At 39.4% G+C, this 17298-nt stretch overlaps 1 protein-coding gene across 1 annotated transcript in view; it reads right to left on the reverse strand.

Annotated features, from left to right (window-relative positions):
• Positions 1 to 14345, reverse strand: part of LOC137372387 (titin-like) — a 425393-nt gene extending 411048 nt beyond the window's left edge. The window contains exons 1-9 of the mRNA XM_068036276.1: positions 14255 to 14345; positions 13530 to 13733; positions 7024 to 7311; positions 6836 to 6924; positions 6530 to 6747; positions 4345 to 5371; positions 3795 to 3953; positions 2824 to 3114; positions 2558 to 2668 (exon numbers count right to left, since the gene is read on the reverse strand). Of these exons, the coding sequence (XP_067892377.1) occupies positions 2558 to 2668; positions 2824 to 3114; positions 3795 to 3953; positions 4345 to 5371; positions 6530 to 6747; positions 6836 to 6924; positions 7024 to 7311; positions 13530 to 13733; positions 14255 to 14345 (2478 nt within the window). The remainder of the gene's footprint in view (positions 1 to 2557; positions 2669 to 2823; positions 3115 to 3794; positions 3954 to 4344; positions 5372 to 6529; positions 6748 to 6835; positions 6925 to 7023; positions 7312 to 13529; positions 13734 to 14254) is intronic.
• Between the last annotated feature and the right edge of the window lie 2953 nt (positions 14346 to 17298).

Below are 17298 nucleotides of genomic sequence, written 5' to 3' on the forward strand. Positions count from 1 at the left end.
GAATATTTTTAAAAATATAACATTTTAAATTTCAAAAAACCTCCAGGAACAATTTACTGCCTGCAGCAATGAGTCTCCATGGTTTCAATTGCTCCCTTTCTGGGCCAGAAAGGTTGAGTGGCATTGCAGGAAATTAAATATTGACATGAAAAGGGTCCTTACATCATTAAGTGTCAGCCCTAACTATCTGCAATGAGTTTAATTCATGTGACGAACATAAATGCAGCAATTTCTTGAAAATCAGGGGTGGTTGATGGCAAGATCCCATTTTCACAAGGCTAATAGCCAAGCAGTGCAAATTGTTCAACAATTTGTGGTGATTCACAACTCATCACGTACCACTTGCTCACCACAAATAATACACAAGCGCATTAAAACTGCCGTTATTTTTTAAGCAAATTCTGGGCCAATATATTAAAAAATCCTTTTAATCAGATATAATTTTTTTTTAAATAGCAACCTCGAATGTAAGCTGTTTAATTCTGAGCAAAAATAGCTTGAGATATATCTGCAATCTCAGCAAAATTACACTCTGTACATGCTCCCTCATTAATTATCTGTAACTGATTTCTAAAATAACTCAAATGACTGGCTTCTAACAACTTTTTCCTGACTTTTAATAAGAATTTTTCCCGTAAAGAAAATAATAGCAATATCCACTATCTATGTTTTGCTTGTATGTTTTACCATGAAATATAATCTAGCCAATTGATCTCTACAAACAGTGAGGTAGAAATTATATGTGTAATATGGGCACAAGGGCCAATTTCAAGCACCAACATCCTGTGCCCAAAGTGTGCCTGAAAGGTGTATGCCTTAACATTCGGTTGGGCCTTAATGGCTGCCTAAAACAATGATTAGGCCTCTTAAATATACAAATAACAAAGAACAAAGAACAGTACAGCACAGGAACAGGGCATTCGGCCCTCCAAGCCTGCGCCGATCTTGATGCCTGCCTAAACTAAAACCTTCTGCATTTCCGGGGACCATATCCCTCTATTCCCATCCTATTCATGTATTTGTCAAAATGCCTCTTAAACGTCGGTATTGTACCTGCTTCCACCACCTCCCCCGGCAGCAAGTTCCAGGCACTCACCACCCTCTGTGTAAAGAACTTGCCTCGCACATCCCCTCTAAACTTTGCCCCTCTCACTTTAAACCTACGTCCCCTAGTAACTGACTCTTCCACCCTGGGAAAAAGCTTCTGACTATCCACTCTGTCCATTCCACTCATAACTTTGTAAACCTCTATCATGTCGCCCCTCCACCTCCGTCGTTCCAGTGAAAACAATCCGAGTTTATCCAACCTCTCCTCATAGGTAATGCCCTCCAGACCAGGTAACATCCTGGTAAACCTCTTCTGTACCCTCTCCAAAGCCTCCACGTCCTTCTGGTAGTGTGGCGACCAGAATTGCACGCAATATTCTAAGTGTGGCCTAACTAAAGTTCTGTACAGCTGCAGCATGACTTTCCAATTTTTATACTCTATGCCCCGACCGATGAAGGCAAGCATGCCGTATGCCTTCTTGACTACCTTATCCACCTGCGTTGCCACTTTCAGTGACCTGTGGATCTGTACGCCCAGATCTCTCTGCCTGTCAATACTCCTAAGGGTTCTGCCATTTACTGTATACTTCCCACCTGCATTAGACCTTCCAAAATGCATTACCTCACATTTGTCTGGATTAAACTCCATCTGCCATTTCTCCGCCCAAGTCTCCAACCGATCTATATCCTGCTGTATCCTCTGACAATCCTCAACACTATCCGCAACTCCACCAACCTTTGTGTCGTCTGTAAACTTATTAATCAGACCAGCAGTCTAATGAGTCTAACACCTGTTTTAGGCCTCGCTGGGAAACTGAATACTAATGTGCAAAGCAGGAGCTAGGCCTGCTCCACAATGGATTCTGGCCACCAACAAAACAGAAGATTTTAAATAAATGCAAAGATAATTCTTGAGGAGCTAGGTGGAGCAGGAGTACTCTCCTGACTCCACAATACACACAATTGTGCCCCCTCCTCTGTTGCCCCTTCCCACCCGTCTCCCTCCCATCAAACTTACTATCTTTTTAAAATGGGTAAGGCATGTGTGCAGGCATGGTAAGAACCAACAGCTCACCCAAATAATATTGTTGATTGTCAAGGTCTACTTTGGGGCCTCCCAGTTGGGGACATCCATTTCAGGCCTGAAATTGGGCCTAAAGGAAGTTCCACTCCAGTGTCTCTAGCATTTGTGTCAATCATTATCAATGTCAATTTCCACATGACTTATTTCATTAGAAGGCATTTATACTTATACGCTTGTCTCAATGCTTGCATGGTACATCCGCAGACCTTTGTTTACATTGGTGGGAATTATGCATAGTCTACAGGAATAGTTCCCCAAAATTGGTAAGACTCTTGTTAAACAAAGTAAATAGATTTTCCTTTCCCACTTTCTCTACCTATAGTTTTCTTTGATTATCAAGTACCTCAATTTATCATCTTGTTTATTTAAGATTTAATATTGTAAGCTTTTTGTTTATTTGTCTGCCTACAGAATTTTTACCCTTACCTCTTGGGTTGTTTCCGGTTTGGATACAGTGATTTTTGAAACCGTGAAATGAGGAATTGCACTGGGAAGTTTGTGGTCCAGATGTACTGCAGATTCAGATATTCTTTCAATCTATAGCAACCAACAAAATCTTTATTATTATGTTAGATTCATAGTGTACTGATAAAATTGAAAGAAATGTTCTGGTAAGATGGTCTTCATAGTTAACATTAATAACAGAATCTTTCTTAAATTTAACTCGTTTTATGAGTGAAATGATATCTAACCTGTGAAATGTATTTTTCAGCTTGCTCGCCATAGGAAATTTGTGTTTCAGTTGGCACAATAACTGTCCCTTTTCTGACAGTTGTGGTGACAACTTGTTGTTCAGCAGGAGCTGTTCGTTTTTCAGCAGAAAACTCAGTGGTACTTTGACATACACCACGCTGTGCATATTCATACTCCATAGATGTTTCTTCTGAACGCACTCCTTCAGCATACAAAGGATGTCTAGTACGTGCTTGATCCACAGCAGCCAGTACCTTAGCCACAGCTTCAGCCTTTTTGCCAACCTCAATCTGCAGACAACAAGAGCTAAGTCTGCGAGAGCACTCATAGTCTAATCTTAAATTTCACAAGATTAACTATGACCTTCAAAAGCAATACCATCTTGGGCTTTGATAATGTATTGAGGTCTGAGAATATATTTCTTATTTATAATGTCCTGGGGGTTTATTTTGCTTTTAAGATATTGTTATTTTCAAAAGCTAGTTAATTTGTCAATCAAAGCAAACATAATAATTAAGAAATTTTAAAAATAAACTTTTAGCTTCTATCATTAATTGTCAAAGTTACAAAATAAATTGGTATTGTTTTTGATAGAAAAATGTACACTACAATGCATTTATAACCAATACAAATTTTAAGCAAACGATCTAAAATTACATGACATGTACATGCAAGGTGATACACACTTGACAGAAGAGTAGTAATGATACTAAGAGATATAAGAATAAGGGAGTAAGTGTGAAACTAAGGAATAAGGGAAAAGTGGCAAGTCTAAAGGGTACGAGCATGAAGAAATGCTAGTGAAACTAAGTGAAACTACAGGGGAGAAGTGGTAAAACTGAGAGGTATATAAAAAATGTTTAATGGTTACATGAAAATTTCACAGTAACATTTATTATGAGAGCAAAAGGTTATATTTTGGTAACAAATATGTGAATTAAAAGTTATTTTTCATTGTGATTCAAACTACCTGTTCCCCAATCAGTTGTGCTTGTGCTGTAAAAACATGTTTCTCTGAAGTACTTCTTTCTGTGGTAGTGGTTACAATAACTGGTTCACGTACTCTGGCTTGGTCAACAGCGGCTACTACAGTAGCAACAGCTGCTGTTTTTTCTATGCCATGCTCTGTCTGAATTTTTTATAGCAAAAAATAGATTGATTTTGTTATATATGCCATGACACTAAATATTAAAAAAATTGCCTTCAACATGAAGCTGTAATGGTGTAATAATCAAAATGCAGTTGCATATACATACATTTGAAAAGCATAAACATAACTAATTAGATTATTAAGTCTTTACAGATATAAAATGTTTTTCCTTTACAACCAAGCAGGAAGTTGGTTTATTTTGCTCAGATCTACTTTAATCCACTTTCACTGTGGGTTTAAAATGTATTGAACCCAGTATATTTGAGTCTGAAATCTTCCCATGTAACTGAATTAGGACTGATATGAATTAACAACATTTTGTTTTTGGCAGAACTTGGTCATGCTTGATGAAAATGCAAATTTGCTTTACCTCTTTGCCAGCAGTAACACCAGTCATTCCAACAGCTGCAGCACTTCCTTCCACTGTGGTAACTCTAGCAGCACCAGCAACTCCATCCACAGTGGTAACTCTGGTCAATCTTTCAACTGTTGTAATTCTTGAAGCACCAGCAGGTTGTTCAACTGTTGTTATTCTAGCAGTACCAGCAGCACTGGCATCTCGTTCAACTGCGGTAACTCTAGCAGCACCAGCAGCACTGACACCTGCTTCAACTGCGGTAACTCTAGCAGCTCCAGCAGCACTGGCAGCTCGTTCCACTGTGGTCATTCTAGCAGCTCCAGCAGCACTGGCAGCTCGTTCCACTGTGGTCATTCTAGCAGCTCCAGCATCACTGACATCTCGTTCAACTGTGGTCATTCTAGCAGCTCCAGCAGCACTGACACCTCCTTCAACTGTGGTCATTCCAGTAGCTCCAGCAGCACTGGCAGCTCGTTCCACTGTGGTCATTCTAGCAGCTCCAGCATCACTGACACCTCGTTCAACTGTGGCAATTCTAGCAGCACCAGCAGCACTGGCACCTCGTTCAACTGTGGCAACTCTAGCAGCTCCAGCAGCACTGGCACCTCGTTCAACTGTGGCAACTCTAGCAGCTCCAGCAGCACTGGCACCTCGTTCAACTGTGGCAACTCTAGCAGCTCCAGCAGCACCGGCACCTCGTTCAACCGTGGAAACTCTAGCAGCTCCAGCAGCACCGGCACCTCGTTCAACCGTGGAAACTCTAGCAGCACCAGCAGCTTCAGCAGCACCAGTGATTATCATCTGTCCATGGACTCCATATCTCCTTTCCCATTTTTCTTCTCTATGAACCTGTGTAGTGCTTGTGGTTAATCTGCTTTCTCTCATTTGTGCTTCAGTTGCTGAAACATAGCCTTCCTGCTTCCAAGGAGGTATAGCTTCTGAAGTGACAACTGTAGTCGTCTGAGCTTTGCGAGTAAGAAGTGGAGATTTGACGGATCTAATAGGTGATGTTGAGAGTCTTCCAGCTGGAGACACAGATCTGTATTGAAAAAATTGTAGCATTTAAAGTTAATCATTCATAGCATCAGATGCAGTGGTGGTTCCGTGGTACAATTGTCACTTTACAAGTGGCAAACTTGCCTTTGATCGCAGCATATAAAAAAGTATTTTTTTCCTTGCAAACAAGATCTTGTTGTGCATAGCGAGGAGAATAGAACATAAGCTCAAGGAATAATAATATGCTTTGTATAGAAATTGGTTCAGGCCCACCTGGTGTAATATGTCCAATTCATTTATCATACAACAGAGGCTTTGGAGCGAGTGCAGTGGAGGGAAACTAAACACATCAGGGATTACGCATTTAAACTAAAGATGAGTTTAGGGAAGCTAAGAATATTTACACTATTATTGTAAGAATAATTGAAGAAAGATAGCTCAGGGAGACTTTATAGACGTTTTCAAGATTCTAATGGGATGATTATAATTACTAAAGCTTAATATTTTGGTTGACATAATCATACTCTATAACCAGGGTGATGAGCTAAAATTCCAAAGAGAAACGATAAACAGGTATTCAGATTATTCACTACACACAGACAGAATTTATACTATCCAAGAATACAACAGAGACACGTATTGCCCGAAAACTCAACAAGGAACTGGATAGCTTTTTGATGAAATAAGTGATTGAGGGGTTAAAAAAAAGTGATTGAAAGGCATAATGGAATATTAGATGGTATTTTTGAAACATGGCACTGGACAGATAGACCACAATGCCCTTTTCTGGTACTAATCATTTCTACGTTTTTCTATTATTCCAAAATAGCTGTCACTCCAATATATTGCTGATTTTCTTTGCAAAATAAAAAAAACTTCTTAAATTTGAATTTGGATTCAAGTGAATTAAATTAGGGAACCTTTTGCAACCAAACAACTGTAGGATTTCCATCCAGATGCCGTAAGTGACACCATGAACCTTAAGCTCTGGCCAGATTCTTGTGTAAAAATAAGTTTAGCTCCATGAACTTTAACTTTGATTTGGAAGCCAAGCAAGGTCTGTTTGATGAATTCCATCATTCATTCAGAAATTCAGAGAACCGTTGAATTTTACACCATTATTCTACATGAATTACCAATTATTAAATGCATTAAGAAAAATGTTTAAATGTTTAGATATAAACATTAAAATTTCCCTTACCTGACAGGTGAAGGTGTTGGGGCCCTCACATGACGAACAGGAGATGGGGATTGTTGGCGACTCACTTTGCCAGCAGTAGCTGGTGGAGTTGGGGACCTGGACATTGGTTTTGGTGGGACGCGAGGTGGTGTCTTATGATGCAAATGCTGCACTACTGTCCTACCATCGACAATCATTTCAGTTGTCAAAGACCCAGCCTCATAGTGAGCTTCCATTTTCTAAAATATAAAGAAAATTATAATTGTCAATTATGACAAATAAATTATCGTAAAATTTATCTCAGAGTGAAAACCAAGAACAAGATACCTTTTCAACTTGGATTTGTCTTGCCTGGGAAATTTCAGTAGAAGCAATAATTGTCTTTGTCTTTTTAGCAGGTACCACTTCATCATCAGCTGTAGAAAAGGAACATGATAACGAACGAGTTGCAATTAGTTTTGGAACTGTACAAGGTATTGTTTCAACTTGTGTAAATAATACCAACAAAGAAATACCTTGGACGTGGAGCTCGGCTGTGGAGGTGGCACGTCCAACACTGTTTGTGGCAGTCACTGAGAAAGTTCCAGAATCCTCTGCGTAGACTTCAGTAATTATTAAACTGTACAAATCACTGTCTTGTACAATCTGGAAGTCGGGAGAACTCTGGATTTCTGCTCCTTCCCTGTAGAACTTCACCACAGGTGTAGGGATTCCAGTCACACGAACATCCAGTCTAACTTTGGATCCTTGTCTTACAGTCATGCTTTGTAGTCTCTGTATAAAGTTGGGAGGCGCTGTCTCTGCTGCAATATTTTTTAAAAATTACTAAATTTAAATTCATAGCTATCTTGGATTAAGTTATTAAGCAACAAGATACATAAAGTCTTGCATATTAGTGCATATCACACTTTAAATATGTCACCGGCACAAAAACTCAACTTTTCTGATTACACCTGCCTTGCCTTCTGTTCGTAAATACTGCTTTTATTATTATCCCATATCTATGAAGTATCCCTTCTGTGTCTCTCAGGTCTCCCTACTCAGGCGGTCTACGTACTAATGCCTTCACTGCTGCTGATCCATGCCCAAATGCCAGGGATTACCATGGGGATAATTGTCATTTTCATCACATGGGCAGTAAACAAGCATTGGGTATTTCCTGTTCGTTACAGAACCTGTCCAATTTTAATTTCCATATCGAAATAAAATCAGGCTCTGATACAGGCCAGTGATCTGTAATGACAGTTTACCACCCATGCAATGAAGACAAAAATTACCTCCTATATCTCTGCTTTGTGAGCAACATCACAGGATATCAACTTGTTCAGTTTTATTTTTATTGCTTTTTGATCTCAAATTAAAGGGTGTTAGTGCTAGCAAATAGAGCATGGTAATTTTACAAAATCATGCTCTAAGCACGGAATGTCATCCACTGGGGGCACATAATAGAATTCAGGTCACAATTTCCCATGATTTTCCATCTATTAATTCCATTAATATATCAAAGTTTGCTGACAGTACAAAGCTAGGTGGGAATGTAAGCTATGAGGAGGACACAAAAAGGCTGCCAAGAGATATAGACAGGTTAAGTGAGTGGATAGCAAGGTGGTAGATAGAGTATAATGTGGGAAATGTGAGGTTATCCACTTTTTTCTTAAGAAAAGCAGAATATTTTTTAAAAGGCGTGAAAATTCCAAATGTTGAAGTTCAGAGTGACTTGGGTGTACTCGCACAAGGAACACAGAAAGTCAGCATGCAGGACAGCAAGCAATTAGGAAGGCAAATGAAATGTTGGTCTTTATTGCAAGGGAATTGGAGTACAAAAATAAAGATGTCTTGCTACAATTTTATGGACTTTGGTGAGACCACACCTGGAGTACTGTGCGCAGTTTTGGTCTCCATATTTAAGGAAATATATACTGCCTTGGAGATGGTACAGCAAAGATTCACTAGATTGGTTCCTGTGAAGAGAGGGTTGTCTTATGATGAGAAGCTGAGTAAATTGGGCCTATACTCACTGGAGTTTAGAAGAATGAGAGGCGATCTCATTGAAACATACAAGATTCTGAAGGGCCTTGACAGGATAGGCACTGAGAGGTTGTTTCCTTGGCTAGGGAATCTAGAACATGGGGGCACAGTCTCAGAATAAGGGGTCAATCATTATGACTGAGATGAGGAGAAATTTCTTCACTTAGAATGTTGTGAATCTTTGGAATTCTCTGCTCCAGAGGGCTATGGATCCTCCATCGGAGTGTATTCAAGGCTGAGATAGATAGATATTTGGTCTCTCAGGGAATCAAGGGATATGGGGAGTGGTGGGAAAAATGGGGTTGAGGCAGAAGATCAGCCATGATCATATTGAATGGTGGAGCAGGCTCAAGGGGCTATATGGTCCACTCCTGCTCCTATTTCTTGCGTTATGTTCAATTTCTAATATGCACCCCTGATAGCTGAGGCTCTCCCTTGGGAGCACAATTTTTATAAAATTAACACCTAAAATGTCAGCATCAATAATTTCCAAATCAAAGCAGGTAAATGTAAAACTCCTTTCATTCTCCAAACAATGTGCTTTAACTTAAAATTGTTGGATAATTTCTTTCTCATCATTTTAACACATTTGAAAAGCTAGAAATAGAAATATTTAGGATAATGATCATATTTCTTCCTGTTAAAAGAATCAATCTTAAAACCCCATTCACAGTAATACACATCAGCCCTATGTCTAAAGCTCATGTGCATAAGACTTGGTAACAAATTGGGAAAATGGCTTCTCCAAGCCTGATCAGGCTACCTGGTCTTGAAGTTAGGTAAATGTTTCTTTCACTGAGCAAAATGATACATCTCTTCTTATACCATTTTCTTTATTGTCTACTTCCTGTTGAATGTAACACAATCTTTTTTTTTATGACCCCCATTTATTATAACAGATTGCTAGACTGGGATGACTGGCCTCACGTCTTTTTATACCACAGTGCTACTTGCTTTCATTGTTTTTCTCGAGCCTTGGCTTTATTGCACAAAACTTTTGATATATGCTCTACAGCATTATTGCCTTTTTATAGTGTAATATCCTCTCTTACACCCGGGGAAAGTCAAAAGCTTTTGTTTATAAAGTCTGTGTTTTAATCCAACAACCCTTTTAGCTCAATATTATCCAATTAGCTTATTTATTTTACAATTTATATATGCCTATCCTCACAGTACGATGTCTTCAACCCTGAAATTCATCCTTCTCCAATGTTATCAGCATTGAGGAAAAAAGACAGGATTTGTGAGAACACAATTTAAACCAATTGTGTCTACAATACTGTTCTGTTTTTGTTCCGTGTATGTATATATATATATATTATATATATATAAAAATACACACAAAAAGGAATACCCCTACTGCACCAATGTGGCAGTACCATTCCCTACATCAGGAAACCTAATTGTATCTCTGTATGAGATTAGTGATTTAGTGCCAAATTGCAGGTAGTATTGGGCAATGAATCCATAGCAGCAGGAATTAAATCAAGGCCTATTCCTGATTTTATACATACCATGACAATAGCAGAGAGGGAGGAACTTCCCATTAACCTGAGCTAAATTTGAGCATGGGTCCCAGAATTGAAAGGCAGCACATAAACGACTTTATCTAATTTCCCTACTTAATTTCTTGGTGTGATGATTAAACTAGTGATTTCTGAGCTATGTTCTTCATATGCATCCAAGTTATCATTTCACGGTGAAACAGATATTGAAAAAATGTTAGTTTTTATGTTTAATGGTAAAATATTTCAAGAAACTAATAACAAATATAACAGTGAATTCACAAAGCTTAAGAAACAAGATTTAATGAGGTTATTCCTTTCCAACAAAGGTTGGGAATTTGAATGGTTTGAAGGGCAATAATGAAGTGAAGCAGATACACCAGAGAAAGTAAAACAAATTGAGAGTTAGAAGGGATAGCAAGACGATGGTATTTACTCTACCCTTTCCTTGATAATACTGAATCTTATAAAGATAGCAAGTGTCAGGCATCAAATGTCTCATCTTCTGTATTGGGCTGATTTAATAATTGTATTTATATACTGTCTTATCACACCTTACCCAAAATGTTTTGAAGTGCTTCGAACAGGATGAAATACTTGAAATACAATTGCTATTGTTATGTAAATGAATGCAGCAGTTATTTTGGAGACAGCTATGTGTCACAAACAACATTGAAATGAATAACCAATTAATTTATTTTTGATGGCTCAGAGAGGAATGTTCTACAGGACCTTTAATATTTTCCTGACCATCTGGAACAAGCCTCATTTTAATGTCACTTCCAAAGAATGGCACCTCTAACTATTCATCACTCCCTACAGAACTGCACTGAATGTCAGCCAAGAATATTTTTCAAATGGTCCTATGTTAATTTTGAATCAGGTCATCTTATCTATTTTAATTCATAATTAATTAATATCTAGTCTGCAATGCATTTGAAAATAGAAATAGGAATCCAGTACAGAATCAGTTGTATCCAATGTCAATGTAGACAAATGCCATTGAATATTATACAAAATAAGATAAAAAATGCAAAATACACATTTGGTAAAATTGAAAAACAGCATGATAAAATATTGCTCTTTTAAGAGGTGTAAAGCCATGAAACTTCATTAAGGGGCAAGTCAGGTATTCATTTTAAAAGGGAATGCTGTCATGCCAACTCTCATGAATTAAGATGCGATTTCCCGCTCAATTTCAAGCTGACTCGCAATCTCACAAGAGAGCTCTGTAAACTCAGGATTTTTTATAGCCATTCTGCACATGTGCACCCGTTTGGTCATGCCCATACCTAGACTTGGGCAGCACAGTGGCGCAGTGGTTAGCACTGCAGCCTCACAGCTCCAGCGACCCAGGTTCAGTTCTGGGTACTGCCTGTGCGGAGTTGCAAGTTCTCCCTGTGACTGCATGGGTTTCCGCCAGGTGCTCCGGTTTCCTCCCACAGCCAAAGACTTGCAGGTTGATAGGTAAATTGGCCATTGTAAATTGCCCCTAGTGTAGGTAGGTGGTAGGAGAATGGTGGGGTTGTGGTAGGGAATATGGGATTAATGTAGGATTAGCATAAATGGGTGGTTGTTGGTCGGCACAGACTCGGTGGGCCGAAGGGCCTGTTTCAGTGCTGTATCTCTAAATAAATAAATAAAAACATAAAGTGCTGGAAATACTCAGCAGGTCTGGCAGCATCTGTGGAGAGAGAAGCAAAGTTACCATTTCAGGTCTGTGACCTTTCATCAGACCTGGACTTGCTTTGTTGAGTCTGCAGCCTGAAGTGATAAGATACGTGCACACATATATGCATGAGTTATGGGGTGAAGTGGCATGTGGTGCCATTTGTGGTTTAGCCAGACAGAAAGGATCTGTTGGAGGATTCGGGACATGCAGGCCTGCTGCACAGAGCAGTTAAGAGGCCCTGAGGAGGCAGAGGCAATCGATGTCCTAGCTTCATTCACACAAAGAGCCAGAGAAATCCTGTAACAAAGCGGTCAGGTTCCCCTCCCCGAAGTCTGGGAGTATGGGATTGGGGGGACGGGGAGAACAGAGACCGAGGGTAAGAGAGGGAGAATCCCGCACGTAGACCCCCGCTCATAAACCCTCACTTGAAGGAGGGACGGAGACGACTGAGCCTTTCAAGAGAGATCCTCATTGGTGGGAGCAGGCCTGACAGCTGGGCATCCCAGTTTTCCAGAGGGGTCCTAAATCAAGCCTCGAAATAGACTGTGCGAAGGGCCAAACGCCCATCCTAGGCAGCCACTCTGAAAATGGCCGAATGTTCTTCAGGTGTGATTTTTATATCAAATCTCTTGGTTTTTAAGAGTTTGTCTCATGAGACGATGGGTTTGGCATTACTGGGAGCGTGTGGGGCTGAACTATCAGATCCCGCCAAGGTAGGGAAAGGAGGCACACGGGGCCCGAAAATACTGTCAGCGGCTGGCGTGCCTGTTTCCCGACCCTGTTCCTGGCCATTTTGGAGGAGGCAGTTTGGGGCCCAGCAGGGCTACCCACCTCCATGAGGCCAGTAGCCAATTAAGCTCATTAAGAGTCTTGCTGAGGGTACGGAAAAGAGGCCAACTGGGATTTCCAGTCAGTCTCCAGTTCCCCGACATGACAGGGACAGTTTCACTGCCTGGAGAAACGCACCCAGCAGCAGGTTGGTGGGGAGGGTGGCGGGGGGGAGGGCAGCACTCCAGTCATGCCTACAGGAATTCGCTGCCTGCCTAGGTGCGTGCAGCAAAAGGTTGCCCTTTAGGGGAATTCCCCCAGCCCCCCTCCCGCCCCCATCCCACAGTGGTGGCCTGAATTCTTTTTCCGTTTGTCACATCAACCTTTAAAGAAGTTGACAAGAGGGCACCCTCCATGTTGAAGCACCCTCTCAGTTACTTATCCCTTACTGCAGCTCCTCTCAAGCTGGAAGGCCTCTGATTGGCCCTCCTGAGAGCCCACCCGCCTGCCTTAATAGGACAGGGAACCTGCCTCCACTCCAATTAAGGGGCGGCTCTGAGGTCAGTGACTATTCCCCACCCAGGGGCAGAGAAACGATCCCAACTCCTGCTTCCTGCCCCAAAGCGAAAATTTGTTCGAAAGCAGGGTCACTGACCTGAAACGTTAACTCTGCTTCTCTCTCCACAGATGCTGCCAGACCTGCTGAGATTTTCCAGCACTTTCTGTTTTTATTTCGAAAATTTGGCCTGTGGTGTTGGTTATGTATTAGCTAAGAATCAGGGGTAAAACTCATTCGGGGGTAAAACTCATTGCGCCTGCGCTATACCGATAACCCGAGGGAGAGTGTAGTATGTTTCAACATATTAAAAATTGTATTTACAATCTTTTATAAAATACTCAATGGTGATTGTGTATTTACAGCTGACATCGTCCCCCACCCCACCCTTTACTTTTTTTAATGAGGGATTTGCCAGATATTTTGAGTGAAGCCTTTCCCCAACCCCTCCCCCAGTGCCAGCAGCACCAGCTGGTTGCTCTGCACAGTTACCTGTCACCAGCAGCTCGGCGGTACTAGTCGCTTGTCCTGATCCATTGGTGGCTCGCACAGAGAACCTGCCGCTGTGCGTAGGCGTCACCCGGGAGATAGTCAGCTTGGCGCGGCCGTCGCTGAATGAAATCTCTGCGCCCGGGAGAGCAGCAGCGGAGAGAACCTGGCCATCCCTGAACCAGCTCACCTCAGGAACTGGCAAACCTGCCAACACAGAGAACAGGGCTCCCGAAACTAGTGTACGCACACAATGCATATCATTGCAACAAATATACAGACACAGAGGTCCTTTAGAAACAGAAAATCAAACATGGACAATAGAGACATAAAACAGTGAGAAATATTTCAGTTTGCACTACTCTGATTAGTTAACACTAAGCTCTTGAACAGTTTGTTGTGATGCATATCTATTTAAGTGCAGCTTGACAATAAATTGAGCAGTAATACATTTCTTCCAGAACTCAATAATTTATGTCGTTAAGATTGTGGTGTAACTGTGCTGGTAAACAATTATTTTACTGATTCCCGAAATAAGTAATAAATTGACAAGATAACAATCGCACGTATTTAATTATATTGAGCCACAAAAGTGACCGCCCGAATCTTTAACCTATTTCTCCCCCGGCCTTCAGACTCTGACAGCTGTGATTTTCATCTCCAGTACTGTGTGTCCTTAAATCTCTCTCAATTTACGTGACACTTGCAAAAGTGATTTGATAACTTACCACTAATATGTGCTTCAAAGGTTGCGGCACTACCCTCCAGTGCCACAACACTCTGAAGCGGATGTAAAAAAGTCGGAGCTTGTGTTGCCATTTTTATCGGCACCCTAAAAAAGAAAAACATGGATAGTTAATAACGGCATTTCTTAGAATGTTTCCTTGTCCAATATTTTAAAGAATTAAATGAATAAACATTTTTATTAAGTCATGTTCTGTGCTTATCTTTTTATATTTAGTTGGCTCGGGCTGCTCGTTAGTCTGGCTCGAGCCAGTGGAAAGAAACGAACTCAGTTTTAACGCTGACGCTACTGTACAGGAGCTATTCGTTGCAGAATAGGAAATCAATTATGAACGAAATTTGTTTTTGTGTATGCATGCAATTTGCTGTTAGAGTTGATGGGACATGTTTAAACTAATACTCAGTCTACCCTTACAGAACTTTATTTTATCATAATCGCCTGTATTTTGTTATGTCGATTCAGTGACTACGGCAATATCCATATTAAAATATATTTGGACTGTGAGTCATCTCAGTCCTTGAGCAAACACCACTGATAGCCCCTGAGAATCAGACTTAGCTACTCATGACACTTCTGGCAACTGCTATGGAATGTTTTAAAAGATGGTTAAATGGCCTGACAACGAGGTGCTGTGCACTATCTCTATGTTAGATTGCCATGCTACGTTGTAAAAGATTTAAAAGTAAAAGTCTGTAAAAGTCTGCTCTCAATTAGTAAACGAAATATTTTCAGGATGGAAATGAATAAATTAATAATATTTGCAAATTATGTTTCAGTTGTTAAAAATATTTTCACGTTTCATAATTTTATCTAAATTTTCTACAACATTGGCTCTAACTAAACAGATGCATAAATCTGATCTTTAAGTAAAGTTAATTTATACCACACTAAAAAGAATACCATTACACCCAAATATTAGCTTAAGAAACCCAATATGGTATGGAGTTACACATGAAAGGAAAGATAGAAAAACGACTTTTTATTTAGAATGCATTTGCAACATCTTATAAATATGATCCTTAGTTTCTTTTTAAGTAAGGATTGACTAGCTTGTGACAGAAAAGCTGTGCTCTAAATTTAGCCAGATGTCTTTGATTGACAGTGGACAAGTGTGACATAGCTGGTGGTACAACTAATAGCTCAGCGCTGATTCCCTTAAAAAGACATCACTGCCTAGCTGATACCCGATGCATATAATCAGTGCTATTCTTAGCAGTTCTTAATTTATCTGTCAATAGCATAACCTTGAAAACTTCTAATTACAGACCGAACTTTCCAAATAATTTAGGTTTAAACCACAGAATTCAATTTGTCTTAATATTCATATATTAAGTATTGTTCAACAAATCCATTTCACACTCAGAAGATTGAGTACCGTTGTCTAGAGTTACAAATATTTAATAATGTATAGATAAATATATCTTAAACGTTTTTTTCTCAAACTTTTACTAGGAAAATAAATATTACAAGAATGTATTTATTGCTTAACATACAAAATCACTTGGATTAATTTTATTACCATGAAGACAAAATGCTGTTTAAGAAGAAATACAGATTTACTAACCTGAATTTTCAAGAGTGCCTAGAGTTATAGGGCTAAGCCCAAAGGCTTTAAAGGTTCGGAAACCACCTCCTTATTCAGAATTTTGCCAACAATCCACTGAGAGAATGAGACTTTTCTCTTACGAAAAGGAAACAAAACTACCCGGAGGTTCCATGCAATCCCTACACCCGAGGCAAGGCTGGGAATGCCTGAACCGCTCAGAAATGTTAACATGGTGGTTTTACCTTATATACCTCAACTCTGTTGAAAGTATGCAACATCATTTCTTAGACTCTCCTGATTGGCTATTACAGTAGGGGGTCATGGGATAATAAAACCATTTTAGGCAACCCAACACTGTCTGTCACTTTGCTTTTATGCAGACCGTGCTAATTTTGGTACATTAGTTCTGAGTTCTTGGTGTCACTCAATTCCCGTGGTCACAATGACTAGATTCAATTCAACTACAGTGAGCGTTTTTATTTTCTCTTTTCCTTGATCTTTGCTTCTGTATTTTCCAGATATCACTAAACTGATAAAGAATCAAACGCTTAGCAACAGTGCATGTCTGAAAGCATCAATCATTGATGACACATTGATACTAACAACTGCATCTGTCAATCACGAAGTCAGATTAGCAAACCCTTCATTTCAAAACAGCTGATCAAGGGTATTATTTTAAATAATTGTGTTGATAAATAGTGATTGCTTTGACACAGACAATCCAATTTCGTTATAGAATTTCACACTTACTTTATTTTGCTGTTACTACTGCAAAAGTTAAAATGAAAGCTATTGACTAAGAATTACAAATAGTCAAAATGGGTGAGGATGTGTAATTCTATCTGATTGTAAAAAAGGACTGTATCTAGTTTGTGTTATCTGCCGCAATGGCTTTTTATACAAAGGTTATAATATTAATGAGAATATTATGACATACAAAGTCCCTGATTGTGCTTATGCAAGTTTCTTTCTTTGTAATTTAATAACCATAAAAGATTGAACAAAATAAAGAAAATGCACATAGTAACACAATAAATGTTTCATTTCTCTATCATATCAAAAACAGAAGTATTGTAGTCTAATTTTGTAGTTGTATATTGTTTAGTCATATAGTTATATACTGCTACAGCGATGCAGACAGGAATTTGTAATAACATTTTATAAAAGTACTCTTTGACATATGTCTACAATGTGAAAGCCTGTAGATGGGAATTAAATAAGAAAATGTGGAGTGCTAAAAAAAATTAAATACTTTTCAGGCTATAAGAGAACCTAATGTTGTGTATAAGAATATAAAGTAGCCTGCAATAAGTAAAGGTTGTTTGCTGCAACAAGGCCATTGCTGTCAAAGTATTTTTTTTTTACCTATTATGGATTCTATCCCACTCATTTAAATAACCTGAATGGAAATTCTACAGAATTTCTCCCCTTCCCCAATAATGTTTCCGCAAAACTCAAAATAATTAACTATCTTAATAGTT

This window comes from Heterodontus francisci, chromosome 7 (genome assembly GCF_036365525.1).
Source record: "Heterodontus francisci isolate sHetFra1 chromosome 7, sHetFra1.hap1, whole genome shotgun sequence".
NCBI classification, from domain to species: Eukaryota; Metazoa; Chordata; class Chondrichthyes; order Heterodontiformes; family Heterodontidae; genus Heterodontus; species Heterodontus francisci.